The following is a 16,621-nucleotide window of genomic DNA, read 5'->3' on the forward strand; positions in this document are numbered from 1 at the left end:
CGGGACACATTTGATTAGATTTTGGGAAACAGATTTGCTCAAATTCTGACTATTTTTAACTCGATCGTATTTCACTCAAAGTTATGAGCGACTGAAGAAGAAGATGTCCATCCAGGACGTCATCACTATAACGCGATCTCCCGCGATCATTTCAACCTCAAAAAAAATTATAATTGCAGATTTGACAATAGATGAGGCATATTAACAAACGAATGAAACAGATTTGCTCAAATTCTGACTATTTTTAACTCGATCGTATTTCACGCAAAGTTATGCGCGACTGAAGAAGAAGATGTCCATCCAGGACGTCATCACTATAACGCAATCTCCCGCGATCATTTCAACCTCAAAATAAAATTATAATTGCAGATTTGTCAAGAGATGAGGCATATTAACAAACGAATGAAACAGATTTGCTCAAATTCTGACTATTTTTAACTCGATCGTATTTCACTCAAAGTTATGAGCGACTGAAGAAGAGGATGTCCATCCAAGACGTCATCACTATAACGCGATCTCCCGCAATCATTTCAACCTCAAATGAAATTCAAATTGCAGATTTGTCAATCGGGGAGGCATATTAACAGACGAATGAAACAGATTTGCTCAAATTCTGATTTTTAAAAATCGATCGCATTTCACATAAAGTTTGAGGTACTAAAGAAGAAGAAGATTCGTTTAGCTTCTCAGATAAAATAAATAATTCTGTCTGCAATTTCAGGTTAATTACCTTCGCAAAAGCGGAAGGTTATGTTTTGATCGCTGTGTATTTATTTGTATGTCTGTGTGTGTGTGTGTGTGTATGTTATTCGCATAACTCAAAAAGTATTCAACCGAATTGCATGAAATTTGGTGGGATGATTGGTTATTATACGGGACACATTTGATTAGATTTTGGGAGCAATCGGGTCAAAGGTCAAGGTCAAGGTCACGAAAAGGTCAAAATCGTATTTTTGTTGTTCTGTTCCCTACACTCCCATGCCAAGTACAGAACAGTAGCTGCGGCGAAGGTATGCGCTCTACCGAGTGCCCGTTCTAGTTTTCACTTGTGATGCTCAACCTTGATTGTTCGTCATTATATCATGGAAGCACCTGAGGCTTTTGCGAGACAGCAGGTCTTGGTAGAAGGAGCTGCAATGAACATTCTACCTGGGGAATTGATTACCCAACCCAGACGTGTTTAAATAACTCCATCGCAGCTGGATCGAACTGAATGAATGGATCTAACTGATCTCATGCTGAATGGAGAAGGTGGATCAGACTCGGCAACGGTTGCTCGAGTGAGATGTGCATGGAAGAAGTTTCGGGAACTGAGTGGCGTGCTGATGAGGAGGGGAGTGTCGCTGAAGCTGAAGGGAAAGGTGTATCCTGCATGTGTGAGAAGTGTTATGATTTATGGGAGCGAGACATGGGTAATGAACGTAGAGCAGCAACGAAGGCTGGAAAGGGTGGAAATGCGAATGGTTCGATGGATGTGCGGAGTATGGTTGAGAGAGAGGAAGACAAATGATGAATTGCGAAAGATGATGGGAATAGAGCCTGTGATTGATGCTCTGAAGAGGAACAGGTTGAGATGGTTTGGTCATGTGTTGAGGAAGGATGAAAGTGACTGGTTGAGAAGAGTGATGGAAATTAATGTAGAAGGAAGTAGAGGACGGGGAAGACCGAGAAAGACTTGGCTAAAGATGGTGGAAGAAGAAATGCGGGCAAGGGGGTTAACAAGGAGAGATGCAGAAAATAGGGCAAAATGGAGAAGATTGTCATGGGGACCGCAAGGCTAACCCCCGCTCTAGCAGGGAAAATGCCCTTAAAATACATGTTGTTGTTGTTGTTGCAGCTGGATCTAACGTATCAACATTGTCCTTGCTGCAAATGATCATCTTCCTGAGTGGTTGGTAGGATAACCCAGAGGGATGCACACTCACCACTCAGCCGTCCAGCCTGGGTTCGAATCCCAACTCGGCTATAAACTGTCAATCCCGGTGTATCACAGGCAGGGGCGTTCATCAATGTGTGTGCCATCCATCGGTTGGGTGTTAAACGGGCGTTACGTCTACCAGCATTCGTTGGTAGGCATTAAAGATCCCACGGTATCCGAGGTGAAGCACAGTTGAGCTATCGCCAGCACCATGATCAACTTACAAATTACCGCCCTAACTACCACTGGGAAGGTGACGGTAAATCACCTGGTATAACTCCAGCCAATAGACACATGGCAGCACCGATCTTCTGCAACAGAGTATAGTGCATATTACCCTTTAAATTTTATAATCGCCCTTTAGAATGATCCTTTAGAATTACCATTTAGAATGATCCTTTAGAATTACCATTTAGAATGATCCTTTAGAATGACCCTTTAGAATTCCATTTAGAATTACCCTTTAGAATTACCCTTTAGAATTACCCTTTAGAATGACCCTTTAGAATTACCCTTTAGAATTACCCATTAGAATGACCCTTTAGAATTACCCTTTAGAATGATCCTTTAGAATTACCCTTTAGAATGACCCTTTAGAATGACCCTTTAGAATCGCCCTTTAGAATCACCCGTTAGAATTACGCTTTAAAATTACCCTTTAGAATTACCCTTTAGAATCACCCGTTAGAATTACGCTTTAAAATTACCCTTTAAAATTACCCTTTAGAATTACCGTTTAGAATCACCCGTTAGAATTACGCTTTAAAATTACCCTTTAGAATTACCCTTTAGAATTACCCTTTAGAATGATCCTTTAGAATTACCCTTTAGAATCGCTCTTTAGAATCGCTCTTTAGAACTAGAACGGGCACTCGGTAGAGCGCATACCTTCGCCGCAGCTACTGTTCTGTACTTGGCATGGGAGTGTAGGGAACAGAACAACAAAAAATACGATTTTGACCTTTTCGTGACCTTGACCTTGACCTTTGACCCGATTGCTCCCAAAATCTAATCAAATGTGTCCCGTATAATAACCAATCATCCCACCAAATTTCATGCAATTCGGTTGAATACTTTTTGAGTTATGCGAATAACATACACACACACACACACACACACACAGACATACAAATAAATACACAGCGATCAAAACATAACCTTCCGCTTTTGCGAAGGTAATTACCCTTTAGAATTACCGTTTAGAATCACCCTTTAAAATTACCCGTTAGAATTACGCTTTAAAATTACCCTTTAGAATTACGCTTTAAAATTACCCGTTAGAATTACGCTTTAAAATTACCTGTTAGAATTACGCTTTAAAATTACCCTTTAGAATTATGCTTTAAAATTACCCGTTAGAATTACGCTTTAAAATTACCCTTTAGAATTACGCTTTAAAATTACCCGTTAGAATTACGCTTTAAAATTACCCTTTAGAATCACCCTTTAAAATTACCCGTTAGAATTACGCTTTAAAATGACCCTTTAGAATTACGCTTTAAAATTACCCGTTAGAATTACGCTTTAAAATTACCCTTTAGAATTACGCTTTAAAATTACCCTTTAGAATTACCCTTTAGAATGATCCTTTAGAATTACCCTTTAGAATCGCTCTTTAGAATTACCCTTTAGAATGACCCTTTAGAATGACCCTTTAGAATGACCCTTTAGAATGACCCTTTAGAATGACCCTTTAGAATGACCCTTTAGAATGACCCTTTAGAATGATCCTTTAGAATCACCCTTTAGAATTACCCTTTAGAATCACCCTTTAGAATCACCCTTTAGAATCACCCTTTAGAATCACCCTTTAGAATGATCCTTTAGAATTACCCTTTAGAATCGCTCTTTAGAATGACCCTTTAGAATGACCCTTTAGAATGACCCTTTATAATCACCCTTTATAATCACCCTTTAGAATTACGCTTTAGATGTGGTGACCTGTCGTTCATGCTTGTATTTTACTACACATTTATTTTACATCAAACAAATAAATTGTACACACGTTGATGGGGAAAAGAACATAAATTGATCAGACGACCTTCGCCAAGCGGTGGTACAGTTTTAATCATGAGCAAAGCACATTTTACTCAGTTGTGGACAAGGTAACAAAAACCACATGCAGAAGGTTCCATTCTTGGAGAGCCACTTTAGAATCCCCTACAACTGAGTTTCATCGGCGTAGTATATAGCAGTGCTAATTACATCAGCATTACCTTGGAGGTGAAGGGAAAGTCAGGATGGTACTTGGCAGGTGTGAATAAAAGTAGCGCACGCTGGAATAGCTGCACCCCACTTAAGGAAGTAACTCCCATGTAGAAAAAGATCCCAAATAGGACAGCCAAAGGGATCTGCTGCAGCACAGTGCCAAGAACCACAGAAAGGCCTAGGAGGACAGAAGGAAGCACAGACGGTCATGACACAAAGTAAGTGTGAGACGATCATGTGCACAGAAAGAGGCTGGAGTGTATGAATTTATCTAACTGGTATAAAGAATGGTTGCTTGGTGAATTGGTCCTTACAAATGCTGCTTTTGCACCATCAATGGGATGCTTTTTGGGAGTTGTTATCAGACCACGTGCTCACCATCTTCAAGACCGTAAGTCATGTCTTCACTTTTTTTTTGTATACATAAGGCAAGGCTCATGGAAGATCTAGTATTGAATGCAACAGGACAAAAGCAACAGCAGAGAGAGGGGGGAAACACCAACAGCAGAGCTGAAGCCTATTGTTGAGGAAGACTCAGACAACCAATGGATGTGGAGGAAATGGGGGCAGGAAAAGACAAGACGGGTATAGAAAGGAAAAAGAGGGAACAAGTAAACGAAAAAACGTGTTTTAGGGATAAACAACAACAAAACAACCACCTTTCGATGCCATTTGTCCCTGCAGAGCAGGGGTTGGCCTTTTTTGGGCACCTTGGTCCCCTTTTTGAAGCAATGTTTTATGGCCGGATGCCCTTCCTGCCACCAACCCTGTTGGTCACCTCTTGCAACACACAGGGAATTACCAGTGAACTGGTACTCAATTTGCCTACCTTGGAAGGATGGCAGGCTGAGTCAACCCCCTGGTGTTAATTCAGCGATTGACCGGGATTTGAACCCAGGATCCTAGGATCCCAAGCCAGCACCCTAACCGCTAAGCTAACACCAGGCCTGATGTTTTCGGGATACACACTTTAATTATTTTTTTTTTCAAGTTTAAACTTTTTAAAAAAAATTAAATTTTGATAGATGAAAATGTACCAGAAAAGAGGACCGTGGGCTAAATTTCAGCTCTCTAGGACTAGTGGGGGGGCCAATGTAGCAGATTGAAATGCCCGGTGAAATTGCTTGTTAATTTTTGGACACTGGTTGGGCTGTCTTTAGGGATGATATAAGTTCTAGAAAAAATATGTCTCCAATTGTTTCAAGTTCTTTATGGCGGCCATTTTGGATTTTCAAAATGGCGGATGTCGAAAACGTAAAATTCCATTATCTTGGCTTCTAAATGACCTAGAGTTTCGATTCTGGTGTCCAGTTGTACATTTTTGGGGATAGAGAATTGAATGAAACCTTCTTTAATAACCTACAAGGGATAAAAATAGGTTTTTATGGCACAGCCGAACCAGTGTCCAAAATCTAACTTAATGCACATCTATCTTAATTGTTATTTGTTCTTTGTATGTTCCAGATTCGTGACCCTGAGCTATGATGGAGCCAAAAAGCAAGAAAACCAAGAAAGAAACTGATTTCACACTTTGCATTCAGTGCCAGGATCCCCAAGGTGCACTAGTGACTGAGCCAGCACTGGGCTCATATGCAAAGTTTCTCCAGTTCATCCAGGAGAGGGCACGCACGATATGGTGATGCCGACTTCAAACAGATCAGCGAACGATTAAGCTGTTTCACTGCCACTGACTTGAGGAACAATAAAGCAAAGTGGCACCGGGCATGTTATGGATCTACATGCAACACTGCTCACCTGGAGCGTGCTAGAGTTCGCCACCAGAAAGCCTGCGAACATGGCGACACCCAGCATCTTCATAAGAGGTGTGGACGTCCTTCTTCTGCACCTGCCGCTGCAAGTACCTCAGGTTCTACGCAAGACGAGACTCTTCGCTTCACACGTTCATCATCAACTCCATTCAACAGAGACCTTTGTTTCTTCTGTCAAGAGGTCACTAAGGAAAGTGTACATGTTGTATGCACGTTCAACGCAGGTAAACAGCTGAAGAAAGCTGTTGAAGAAGGCAGCAACCACAAGTGGAAAGTTCAGCTGAGTGCTGCCATCAATGCACATGATCCTCATGCGATCGACGTCAAGTATCATCTCCCATGCTGGGTGCAGAATGTCCAACGTGCTCCCAAGAGTGGGACATCAAGTGATGACAAAGAACACATACTGCAAGAAACTAATGTTATCAAAATAGCCGCAGACATTGAGTTTGTCAGCCTTGTTCGCTCTCTACTCCAAGCTGGTGAAATTCTCAACATGTCTGACCTGAAGTCGGTTTACTCCAGGATTCTTGACAATAATGGTGTGCACAATGTCCCATCACCTACTACCCAAGGCATGAAGGAGAAAATCAACTCTCACATTGATGACGTTCACTTCATGAAACCAAAACGTCGAAACGAGTCAGACTGTGTATTCTCCACTGCCGTGCGTGATGCAGCTGTCGAAGATGCAATGACGAAGACAAATGAAAAAAACATCGAACAACTGTTTGAGAGTGCCTCTGTTCTCCGCAGTGCCATTGCTTGTCAGAACAAGCACCCATGGCAATTTGAAGGAGAAATGAACACTGATGATGCTGAAAAGCATGTACCCAAAGTACTCTATGCTTTCCTCCGCTGGCTACTGGAAGGACCAGCCACGAGCATTGAGCCAGAGACTATGCGCTCAGCCACTATTCATCGAGATGTTATAACCATCAGTCAGAACATCATGTACGGCTACAAGTCAAAACGCCAAGTCACGTACAAGCCCAAAGAGCCAGATGCACCATTCCGCCATCGCTTAGAATGGCCACAGCAGCTTGCCGTTGCCATTGTAGTCCATCAGTCCACCAGAAACAAGAAGCTTCTGGATTTCCTGCATGGGTTCGGTCTGTCTGTTGATTATAGTCGGATCTTGCGGTTGGAGACACAGCTGGCCAACTCAGTCATAGAGTCTACGACAGAACAGGGTGTATACTTTCCAAGAACCATGCGCATAGGGACGTTTGTCTTCTTTGCAGTGGACAACAGTGACTTCAATGAAGACACACCTGATGGGAAGCGGACACTCCATGCTACAGCCTGGGCACTCTACCAACGACGGGAACATGCACCCTCCACAGATGAACATAGAACACTGACACTACATGACCGAAAGGCCAGACACCGCTCACTCAAGGTTCTGACTGCTCCAGACTTTGTTCCTTGCCAAGCACCAAACAAACAATCTGCCACAGGTACCACGTATAGCTTCAAGACACGGTCAAACCCAGATGTCACCAAGCCGTACTCTGCGACGGACACAGTGTGGCTACTTTCACGCACAATCATGCGAACAGCTGAAGCTGAGGACGTACAAGACGACATCATCCCACCAGATGACCAGCTGCAAGCTGCAGAACCCCAGCATGCTGACCCTGTTGGGTCACTCGTCCACGATCCAAAACAACCACCTGGCAGTAGGATCAAGCATCACGATATCCCAACTTGGACAGCCTACAACTCACTGCTCTCCTCTTCGAAGCCTCTGACAGAGGTCAACGCCCTGCCATTGGTAGCAGCACCAGCCCATGAATGGCAAACACTGATAACAGTCTTGAAACAGACACAGCAAATCAACTGCATGGTCATGGGTCCCGATAGGAAGACAGTGATCACCTTAGACATGGCCCTGTATGAGCGAGCCAAACAGCTGGAGATGACCAGAGATGACTGCAAAGGCAAGTGGGTACTGCGACTAGGGGAGATGCACACTGTGATGGCTGCACTGAGGGCTGCTGGGAATGCCATAGAGGACAGTGGTCTTGACGAGGCTTGGTCTGAGGCTGATATCTATGGCCCAACAACGACCAGACAAATACTGGAAGCCAAGCTCATGAAGAGGGCTTTGGAGGCCCACATCACCACTGTCCAAGCCCTCTTCGACCTCTATGTGGACGAATTCTTCCAAGAGCATCCCCATCTGAGGGGCCCATGTACCCAGTCAGCACAACAGGTTGCCCAGAGCTGTCATCTACACAACCGAGAGGAGATGACAAGCGCGCAGAACAACATGCTAGCTGTCCTCGAGTCAAACGAAGTCCTGGAGGCCATGGCAAAGTTTGATGAGAGGAAAGAAGCCAAGAGTCCACTGTTCAAGTTTGTGCGACGCTACATGCGGATGATAATGCTGATATACACATTCATCCGTGCCACCCGTGATGGACAATTTGAGCTTCACCTGTCTTCACTGGATGAGATGTGCATATACTTCTTTGCACATGACAAACAGAAATATGCCAGGCTGACTCCCCGGTACCTTGCAGAGATGAAGGCCCTGAAGATGACAGATCCAGGGATCTACCAAGAGTTCATGGATGGGAACTTCAGTGTCCATAAGAATGAAATCCCCTTCTGTGCTGTAGGTGTGGACCATGCACTGGAGCACATCAACAGGATCATGAAGGTGACAGGGGGTATTGTGGGCATTACCCAGAATGCCAGTGCCCGCGAAAGGTTCTTTCTGACAGCACCAGAGCTGAGTAGGCTTGCTGAAGAAGCCCGTCAGATGGCTGGCTCACAATCAGCTACACGCAAGGAGCACCACGACCTATCAACCACAGTCTGGGCTCGGCAGGAAGACAGCATTCGTCGACTGAAGAATGTGATCAGAGAGTCCATGAATCCCATGACGCATGAGGGTGAAGACCTGACGACTATCATCACCAAGGTGGTGATGCCAGCTGAAGTACAGAAGGATGTCTGCAACCAAGATGAGATTGGTCAGAAAGCGTATAACACGTTTGTTGCAGAGCGCATCAACACAAATGAAATCAACCTTTGGGCCAGAATGGGAAAGGTCAAACTGAAGATGTGGAAGAGTGCCAGGAAAGCTGTGAAGCACAAACTGGCAGACAAGGTTGTAGAGCTGAAAGACGACAGGTCACTGTTTGCGCGCATGCTGATCGTGGCCCGCTCACGACCAGAGATCAACTTGAAGGATGCCATAGGTCAATATGAATTCACCGCGCTTCCACGAACCCTCTTTGCAATGGCTGGGACACTACTACCATGCACAGACAAAAGCAAGCTCATGGGCATCCTAGAAGATCTACCCAAGAAGTCAACTGGCACTGGTCAGCAGCCAGACGACGACAATCCTGAACATACTCCACCCCCTCCCAAGAAGGTGACTGTCATAGACGGCATGGCATTAGTGCAAGCAATGGGTAAGCCACAATGGGTCAAAACATGTGCCCAGTGGGCTGGCCATTTCAATGCAACACTGGACTGCAAGACCAACGGGTATGATGAAGTCCACCTCGTGTTTGACCGATATGATCTGCCAAATTCACTGAAAGAGGCCACACGGGAGAGGCGCCAAGGTGGCAAGCCGCCCACTGCTTACCACGTTCAAGACAGCACCCCGATTGGGAAACTGACAGCAAAACAGTTCCTGTCGCACACCAACACCAAAGATGAGCTAACTGTCTATCTGGCAAAGAAAGCTCTGTGTCACTTTGAGGGGACTACCAAGGTCTTCATCGTCACTTCAAGGCAGGATGTCTTCTCCAACTGCATGGATGTACAGCATCTCCGTAGCTCCCAGGAGGAGGCTGATACGAGGATCTTTCTTCACAGTCTAGATGCCGTCCGAAGAGGTGCAACACAGCTGTACATTCAGTCACCTGATACTGATGTATTCATCCTAGCACTCCACCGGTACCATGAACTATGCAAAGACACATACTTCATCACGGGTGTGGGGAACAAGAAGAGGCAAATCTCACTGGAACCAATAGTACATGAACTTGGTGTCAGGAAGGCTGCAGCCCTACCAGGATTCCATGCATTCACGGGAGCAGACCAGACTGGTCGGTTTGCCGGCAAGGGAAAGCTCACATGTTGGCAAGCCCTCAATAGGTGCTCTGTTGAGGTGGTATCTGCGTTTCATGACCTTGGGGCCTCTGAGGAGCTGAGAGCTGACACAGAAAGTGACATTGAGGCATTTGTATGCCAGCTGTATGAGCCTCGTACTACAGTTGTGGATGTGGGCAAGCTGAGGTGGAGACTGTTTACCAAGAAACAGCTAGAGGCACAGAAGCTGCCACCAACACGGGGAGCTTTACATGAAGCCATTGCTCGTGCACATTTCCAGGCCATGGTGTGGCATCAGGCTGATGTACCGGACCCCCAGCTTCCACAACCAACAGAACATGGATGGAGAACAGAAGGAGATCAGCTGGTGCCCATCACAACCAAGGACCCTCCAGCCCCAGCTGCCATCACACATCTAATCAAATGTAACTGCAAGAAGACCCAATGCATGTCTCACTGCTCATGCAGGTCTCAGCATCTCAACTGTTCTGAGATGTGTATGTGTGGGGCAGATGAAGAGGTGTGTGGTAACACGGGTCAGGAGCGCCCCATGGGAATCGATAACACTGATGATGAGGAGGATGGAGATCCTTCAATGTAACAATGAACACTGCCAACTAAAAATATTGCACAAAGACATTATAAGTGTACATTTGAACACTAAAGTCCAGCCTTTATGTGATTTAGAAGTGAAAATGATGGAAAAAAATATATATATGTGTTGGCATAAGTGCGTGAAAATCCAAGATGGCTGCCATAAGAACCCTTTTGATCATATGTAGGTGTATAAATGTGTGTTTATTGGATTAAGTATCCGCAAATATGTACATTTGGACACCAAAATTAACACTCTAGGTCATTTAGAAGCCAAGATAATGACAATTTCGGTTTTCAACAAACGCCATTTTGATAATCCAAAATGGCCGCTATAAAGAACTTGAAAAAAATGGAGACATATTTTTTCTACAACTTCTATCATCCCTAAAGACAACCCAACCAGTGTCCACAAATTAACATTTGAATTCAACGGGAAAACATTGGCCCCCCCACTAGACGTATGGGACCTATAAAACGAACGGCTCAAAGATTTGAAATGGGACAAACAAACAAAGTTCAGATGAATTTGAATAAAAGTGTGTAATAATAATAAAAATAGAAAGCGGCAATTCCAACGGGCTCACCTCGTAAAATAATTAAATAATTACTCATTGTTCCCGATCAAAAATATTTTTGCGCCTGCGAAAAACCGAAAAAAACCATGATGGGAAACCCGCGAATACGCGAACCACAGAGCCGCGAATGTAGAAACGGGTCAAAATTTGACAACAGCTAATACGAGGTGTCCGAGAATGTTGAACCAGCAAAGGTTGAGGTCGAACAGTATTTAAAAATATATATGAGGGTCCTCTGGGTCTTAGAGGTCTTAAGGGTCTTGGAGGTCATTAAGGGTCTTCAAAGGTCCAAGCCCTAAGGGGACTCAGCAATCTAACTAAAGGGTTGAAAGGTACATTCCAATAGCACGTAATTAATAGACATTATGCCACTGAGTCCAAAGAGTATGTAATTAATAGACATATAGTCACACAGCTGGATAAGATTACCAGGCAACCACTGGTAAGCGTGAATAATCCACAAAATAAGTAACAGAGAAGAAAGTAAATACATATTTTGGGGATAAACACCTATTATTATTTTCATGCCGTGAACAAACTTTAGTACCTCATGGTTGATAAAGGTTGTGGTCAAGTTTCATCGGAATTGTGTGTGTAGTTTTGGAGAAGAAAAAGCAAATACCTATTTTTGGGGGGGTCAAACCTTGACCCGGTAGAACCTCTTAAACCTCGATTTTTTTTTAATGCCGTGAACAAACGAGTTGTAACACACCAAATATCATTTGTGCCAAGTTTTGTCACAATCCCATCAGCAGTTTCGAAGAAGTTGCAAGTGTTTACGGACTGACGACGCGCCATCCCATACGTTCCCCGGAACTACATCAAGCTGAGCAAGATGTGAGTCAGGGGGGCCAGCCCAGAGGAGAGAGCAGTACTCCATCAAGGTGCGGATGAAAGCCTTGTAAGTGAATAGGAGTTCAGGTGTGCTAAAAGGAAGGACTTTGTACGATGGAGGATGCCCAGTCGTGGTGTACCCCCGCCTACCATCTACACAATCTGGCTTTGGAGGCCAACTTTCGATTGTGGTTTGCCCAAGAATGCACTTAACCTATTTCTTTGCTCCAGAAGAATACTTTGCTGTCTTCATGCACTGAGAAATCCCCTGAAGAATGTTGCACACCGCTCATTTCCTATGCCATGTCCAGGCGCTGCATAACGTCATTGCCGGGCACCGAATGGGACTCGGCAATGACGCACGCTGAAAGGGAGTACTCAGTTTTCACTCTGGTTGTTTGTTTGTTTGTTTGCTTTCTTGTTTGTCCGGGCGATATCTCAGCCATCATTTGAGCTAGGAAGGTGAAATTTGAGCACAATAGTGAGCAAGTACTTTGTCAAAAACGGTATTTTTGTTTTTTGATTAATCAATTAATTGAGTAGTTACTTAATTACTATCGATTAATTAAGTACTTATATGGTACTTATAATTAAGTACTTATTAATTAAGTATTTTAAACCTGGTGTTGGGCTAGCGGCTAGGGTGCCAGCTTAGGATCCTAGGATCCTGGGTTTGAATCCCGGTCGATTGCTGAATTATACGCCAGGGGGGTTGACAGCCTGTCATCCTTCCGAGGTCGGCTAATTGAGTACCAGTTCACTGGTAATTCCCTGTTTGTCATAAAAAGGGTTGGCGGCAGGAAGGGCATCCGGCCATAAAACATTGCTTCAAAAAGGGGACCAACAAAAACAACAACAACCACGGTGCCCGAAAAAGGCCAACCCCTGCTTTGCGGGGAAAAATGGCCTCTAAAGGTGGGTTTTTTTTTTTGGTTTTTTTAATTTTAAATTAAGTACTTATATATTTCCTTTCTCGTCTGGGCAATATCACAGGCACCTTTTGAGTTAGGAAGCTGATATTTGGACATACCAAAGACCAAGTGATTTGGCTGTAAAGGCTATTTTAGATTTATTGATTAATCAATTAATTATTTAATTTTTTCGATTAATGACTTATTTAATTAATTTTCAAAAAGTTACAGCTTCGGATGAAGCACTGGTGGTTTAGGTATGCTATGAGACAATTGTTTTTTATGATCATTATTTCTTGATTTTAATTTTGCAATTAATCAATCAATTAATGTACACCTCTTCCTCCCAATACAGTCTCTATGCGCTGCATGGCAGTATTGCCGGGCACCTAAGGCGCCCCGGCAATGCCGCGCTACAGTATGTTATTTATTTATTCGGCACGGGGCGGTGAACTTGAATGCATCTGTACTTGCTGGTGTTATTGTATAGTCCTGTACAGTTCTCTTGAACAAGCCTGCAGCACGGAGACAGCTGGTTGATCTCCTAGGAGCACCCAGAGATCCTCTACATACAGGATGGTGTACCCCCGCCTACACAAAATCAGAGTCACGACAGAGTTGGAGAGAGAGAGACAAGAGGGAAAGGGCTGATCAGCACTCTGGCCGTGATCGCGGTGATCTGACGAATCCAGGAAGCAGGGAAGAATGGGGAAGATTTGGCCTCGACTTGCATTGGGGGGTACAACCACCGCGAAGAGGCATCCCTGATACGTGTTGTACCACTTCGTAATTCAAGGTGCTTTAGATCACTATATCCAGTCACGTGAAAAAGTAAATACACCCCATGTAAAGTTTTGATTTTCTCAACATATTTCAACACACAGCTATTTGATCTTCATTTCAACAATATTGATAGATAAAGGTGATATAATATAACAAATATCATGAAACATTTACATTTTGTAGTCCATTGTATAATTTAAATAAACATAAATGCAAATTTCGCATGTGGAAAAAGTAAGTACACCCGTGGCTCTAATAGGTGATATTGCCCCCTTTGGCAGAAACAACCTCAAGTAGGCGTTTCTTATAACTGTCTACCAGTCTCTGACATCGACTGGGAGAAATTTTAGCCCTCTCCTCCATGCAGAATTCTTTAAGCTGTGCGATGTTTGAGGGGTTTCTTGCATGCACAGCTCGTTTCACATCCCCCCACAACATCTCGATGGGATTTAGATCCGGGCTTTGACTTGGCCATTCCAGAACCCTCCATTTATTTCTTTTCAGCCATTCCTTGGTGGATTTACTGGTATGTTTAGGGTCATTGTCATGTTGCAAGGTCCACCTTCGGTTGAGCTTCAACTTTCCGACAGATGGCCTCACATTATCCTCAAGCACCCTCTGGTACAATGAAAAATTCATAGTGGATTCTATGATGGTGAGCTGCCCAGGCCCTGATGCAGCAAAGTTGCCCCAAACCATAATATTTCCACCACCATGCTTTACAGTTGGTATCAGGTTTTTGTGGTCAAATGCTGTCTTTGGTTTTTGCCAAACATGTCTTCTGGTACTGTGGCCAAATAGCTCTTCCTTTGACTCATCTGTCCAGAGCACATTGTTCCAGAAGTGCTGGTCTTTGCCTCGGTGTTCATTGGCAAACTTTAGTCTTGCCCTGATGTTCTTTCTGGACAGCAAAGGTTTCCTCCTGGCACACCTCCCATGTAGATCAAATTTGTGCAGCCTCTTTCTGATGGTAGACTCGTGCACTTTGACATCAACAGTGGCAAGAGCTACCTGTAGGTCCCATGATGACATTCTGGGGTTCTTCGAGACTTCTTTCAGCATCTTGCGGTCTGCTCTCTGCCTGAACTTGCTGGGGCGGCCTGGCCTGAACAAGTTGGCAGTTGTTTGGAATCTTCTCCACTTGTAGATGATCTTACGGACAATCGACTGATTGATTTCAAATTGTTTGGAGATCTTTTTAAATCCCTTCCCAGACTCGTAGGCATCTATAACCTTCTTTCCGAAGGCCTCAGAGAGCTCTTTTGATCTAGGCATGGTGACGCCGCACACTTCAACAACAAAGAGCAAACCAAACGAAATGTCTGAGGTTTAAATAAGACAGGTTCCTCCAAGATCCTCTCTAACGATGTTCTAATAATTTGCACCTGAGCTGGTGCACCTGATTCTAATTTTAGGTATTTGAAGTAGTGATAAATGTCGGGGTGTGCTTACTTTTTCCACATGCGAAATTTGCATTTATGTTTATTTAAATTATACAATGGACTACAAAATGTAAATGTTTCATGATATTTGTTATATTATATCACCTTTATCTGTCAATATTGTTGAAATGAAGATCAAATAGCTGTATGCTGAAATATGTTGAAAAAGTCAAAACTTTACATGGGGTGTACTTACTTTTTCACGTGACTGTATGTATATAATTTTTTTTTTCATTTAAATGCCGAATTTGGTCCTCATTGGTAAGATGTTTAGATGTCTATACAGTATGCCATCCTGATGAGGGTAAATAACCCCGAAATCCGGATCGGCAGTTGTGTTTGATGTTTAACCAATTACGACCAAAGAACTAAACGTTCCACATGGTTGATTTGATCTCTGCCGATCACAGCACACCCCCTGGTTTTGGTTTGCAGTGATAGGAACGATGGTATGGGTGGCAGACAGGCTGTTCGTTCTTTGCGGATTATGCAGTTTTTACCGTGTGAGACATAATCCATGGCTGGTGCTCACCATTTAAGCCAGAAGGTGCTGTTATCAGTGGAGGGTGGGGAGCCAATAATTCCACCATCTTTTAATGCAACGTGTTTTACAAGAAACATGGTGGTGGTGGGGTATTCGTGATGAAACCTTACCGAGAAGTAGTGATACAATGAAAGCAGTAATGCGTTGCTCCTTGATCTCTCCATCTGCTGGACGTTCATCTGGCCTGGTACGTTGATTTGGCACCTTGAGGGCATTGAGGTGTGTGATTGTGCGGATGGCAGCTGCTGTGAGCCATGGTAGGCCCAGCAGGGTGCAGGTACCACCCATGAGAGCGAGCAGCAACAGGTCCAAGTGGATTCCAGAGCCCTTCACAAACGGTCGGCTGCTTTTGCTGACGATGAGACTGGTAATGAAATAATGAAGGGTGTGAGGTGAGGAGAAAGAGGCAGAAAATGTTCCCCGGCTGACTCAAGGTGGGAAAAAAAGAGGTCTTTATAAAAAGTCACATGTGCATTGCTCTCACTGTTTCCCACCCGACATATATGACAATATACTTAGGCTGGGGATGGTAACTGATTGCTTGATGTGGCATGGTTTTTTTGTGAGAGTGTGCCATTGCACTGAGTATCACCTACGCAGTAATTTGAGTCTCGATGAATATCAAGATGAAGACGAGAAAGGCAGGTATGATGGCAGCCATCATCATCCACAGTGGAAAGTTCTTGTCCCGTCTACCCCTGGGATCAATGAACCAACCACGTATTCCTGAATCTGTAAGCTGGAATCCAGTGGGAACTTCCAGCTTCTGCACAGAGCAGCACAACACACCAAATATTGAATCTTTCCAGAGCAAATGGTACCTTGATGAACCTTTCCACACTTCATTGTATTAAAAACTAGAAAGTAGAATTTGAGGGGAATCCGCCAATGGATTTTCCTCCGCCTGTGCTAGATGTCAACCCGCTGTTACACATGATCACAATTAATGATCACATGAAA

At 43.9% G+C, this 16,621-nt stretch overlaps 1 protein-coding gene across 4 annotated transcripts in view; it reads right to left on the reverse strand.

Annotated features, from left to right (window-relative positions):
• LOC137415002 (band 3 anion transport protein-like) overlaps window positions 1–16,621 on the reverse strand; it is a 39,199-nt gene that overhangs the window by 2,154 nt on the left and 20,424 nt on the right. For all 4 annotated transcript variants that reach the window (XM_078766059.1, XM_078766058.1, XM_068100555.2 and 1 more), the window contains 3 exons: window positions 16,258–16,427; window positions 15,772–16,025; window positions 4,135–4,304 (listed from right to left, as the gene is read on the reverse strand). In XM_078766059.1, the coding sequence (XP_078622185.1) occupies window positions 4,135–4,304; window positions 15,772–16,025; window positions 16,258–16,427 (594 nt within the window). The remainder of the gene's footprint in view (window positions 1–4,134; window positions 4,305–15,771; window positions 16,026–16,257; window positions 16,428–16,621) is intronic.

The sequence above is a fragment of the Myxine glutinosa genome, chromosome 12 (assembly GCF_964187855.1).
Source record: "Myxine glutinosa chromosome 12, kmMyxGlut1.1, whole genome shotgun sequence".
In the NCBI taxonomy this organism is placed as follows: domain Eukaryota; kingdom Metazoa; phylum Chordata; class Myxini; order Myxiniformes; family Myxinidae; genus Myxine; species Myxine glutinosa.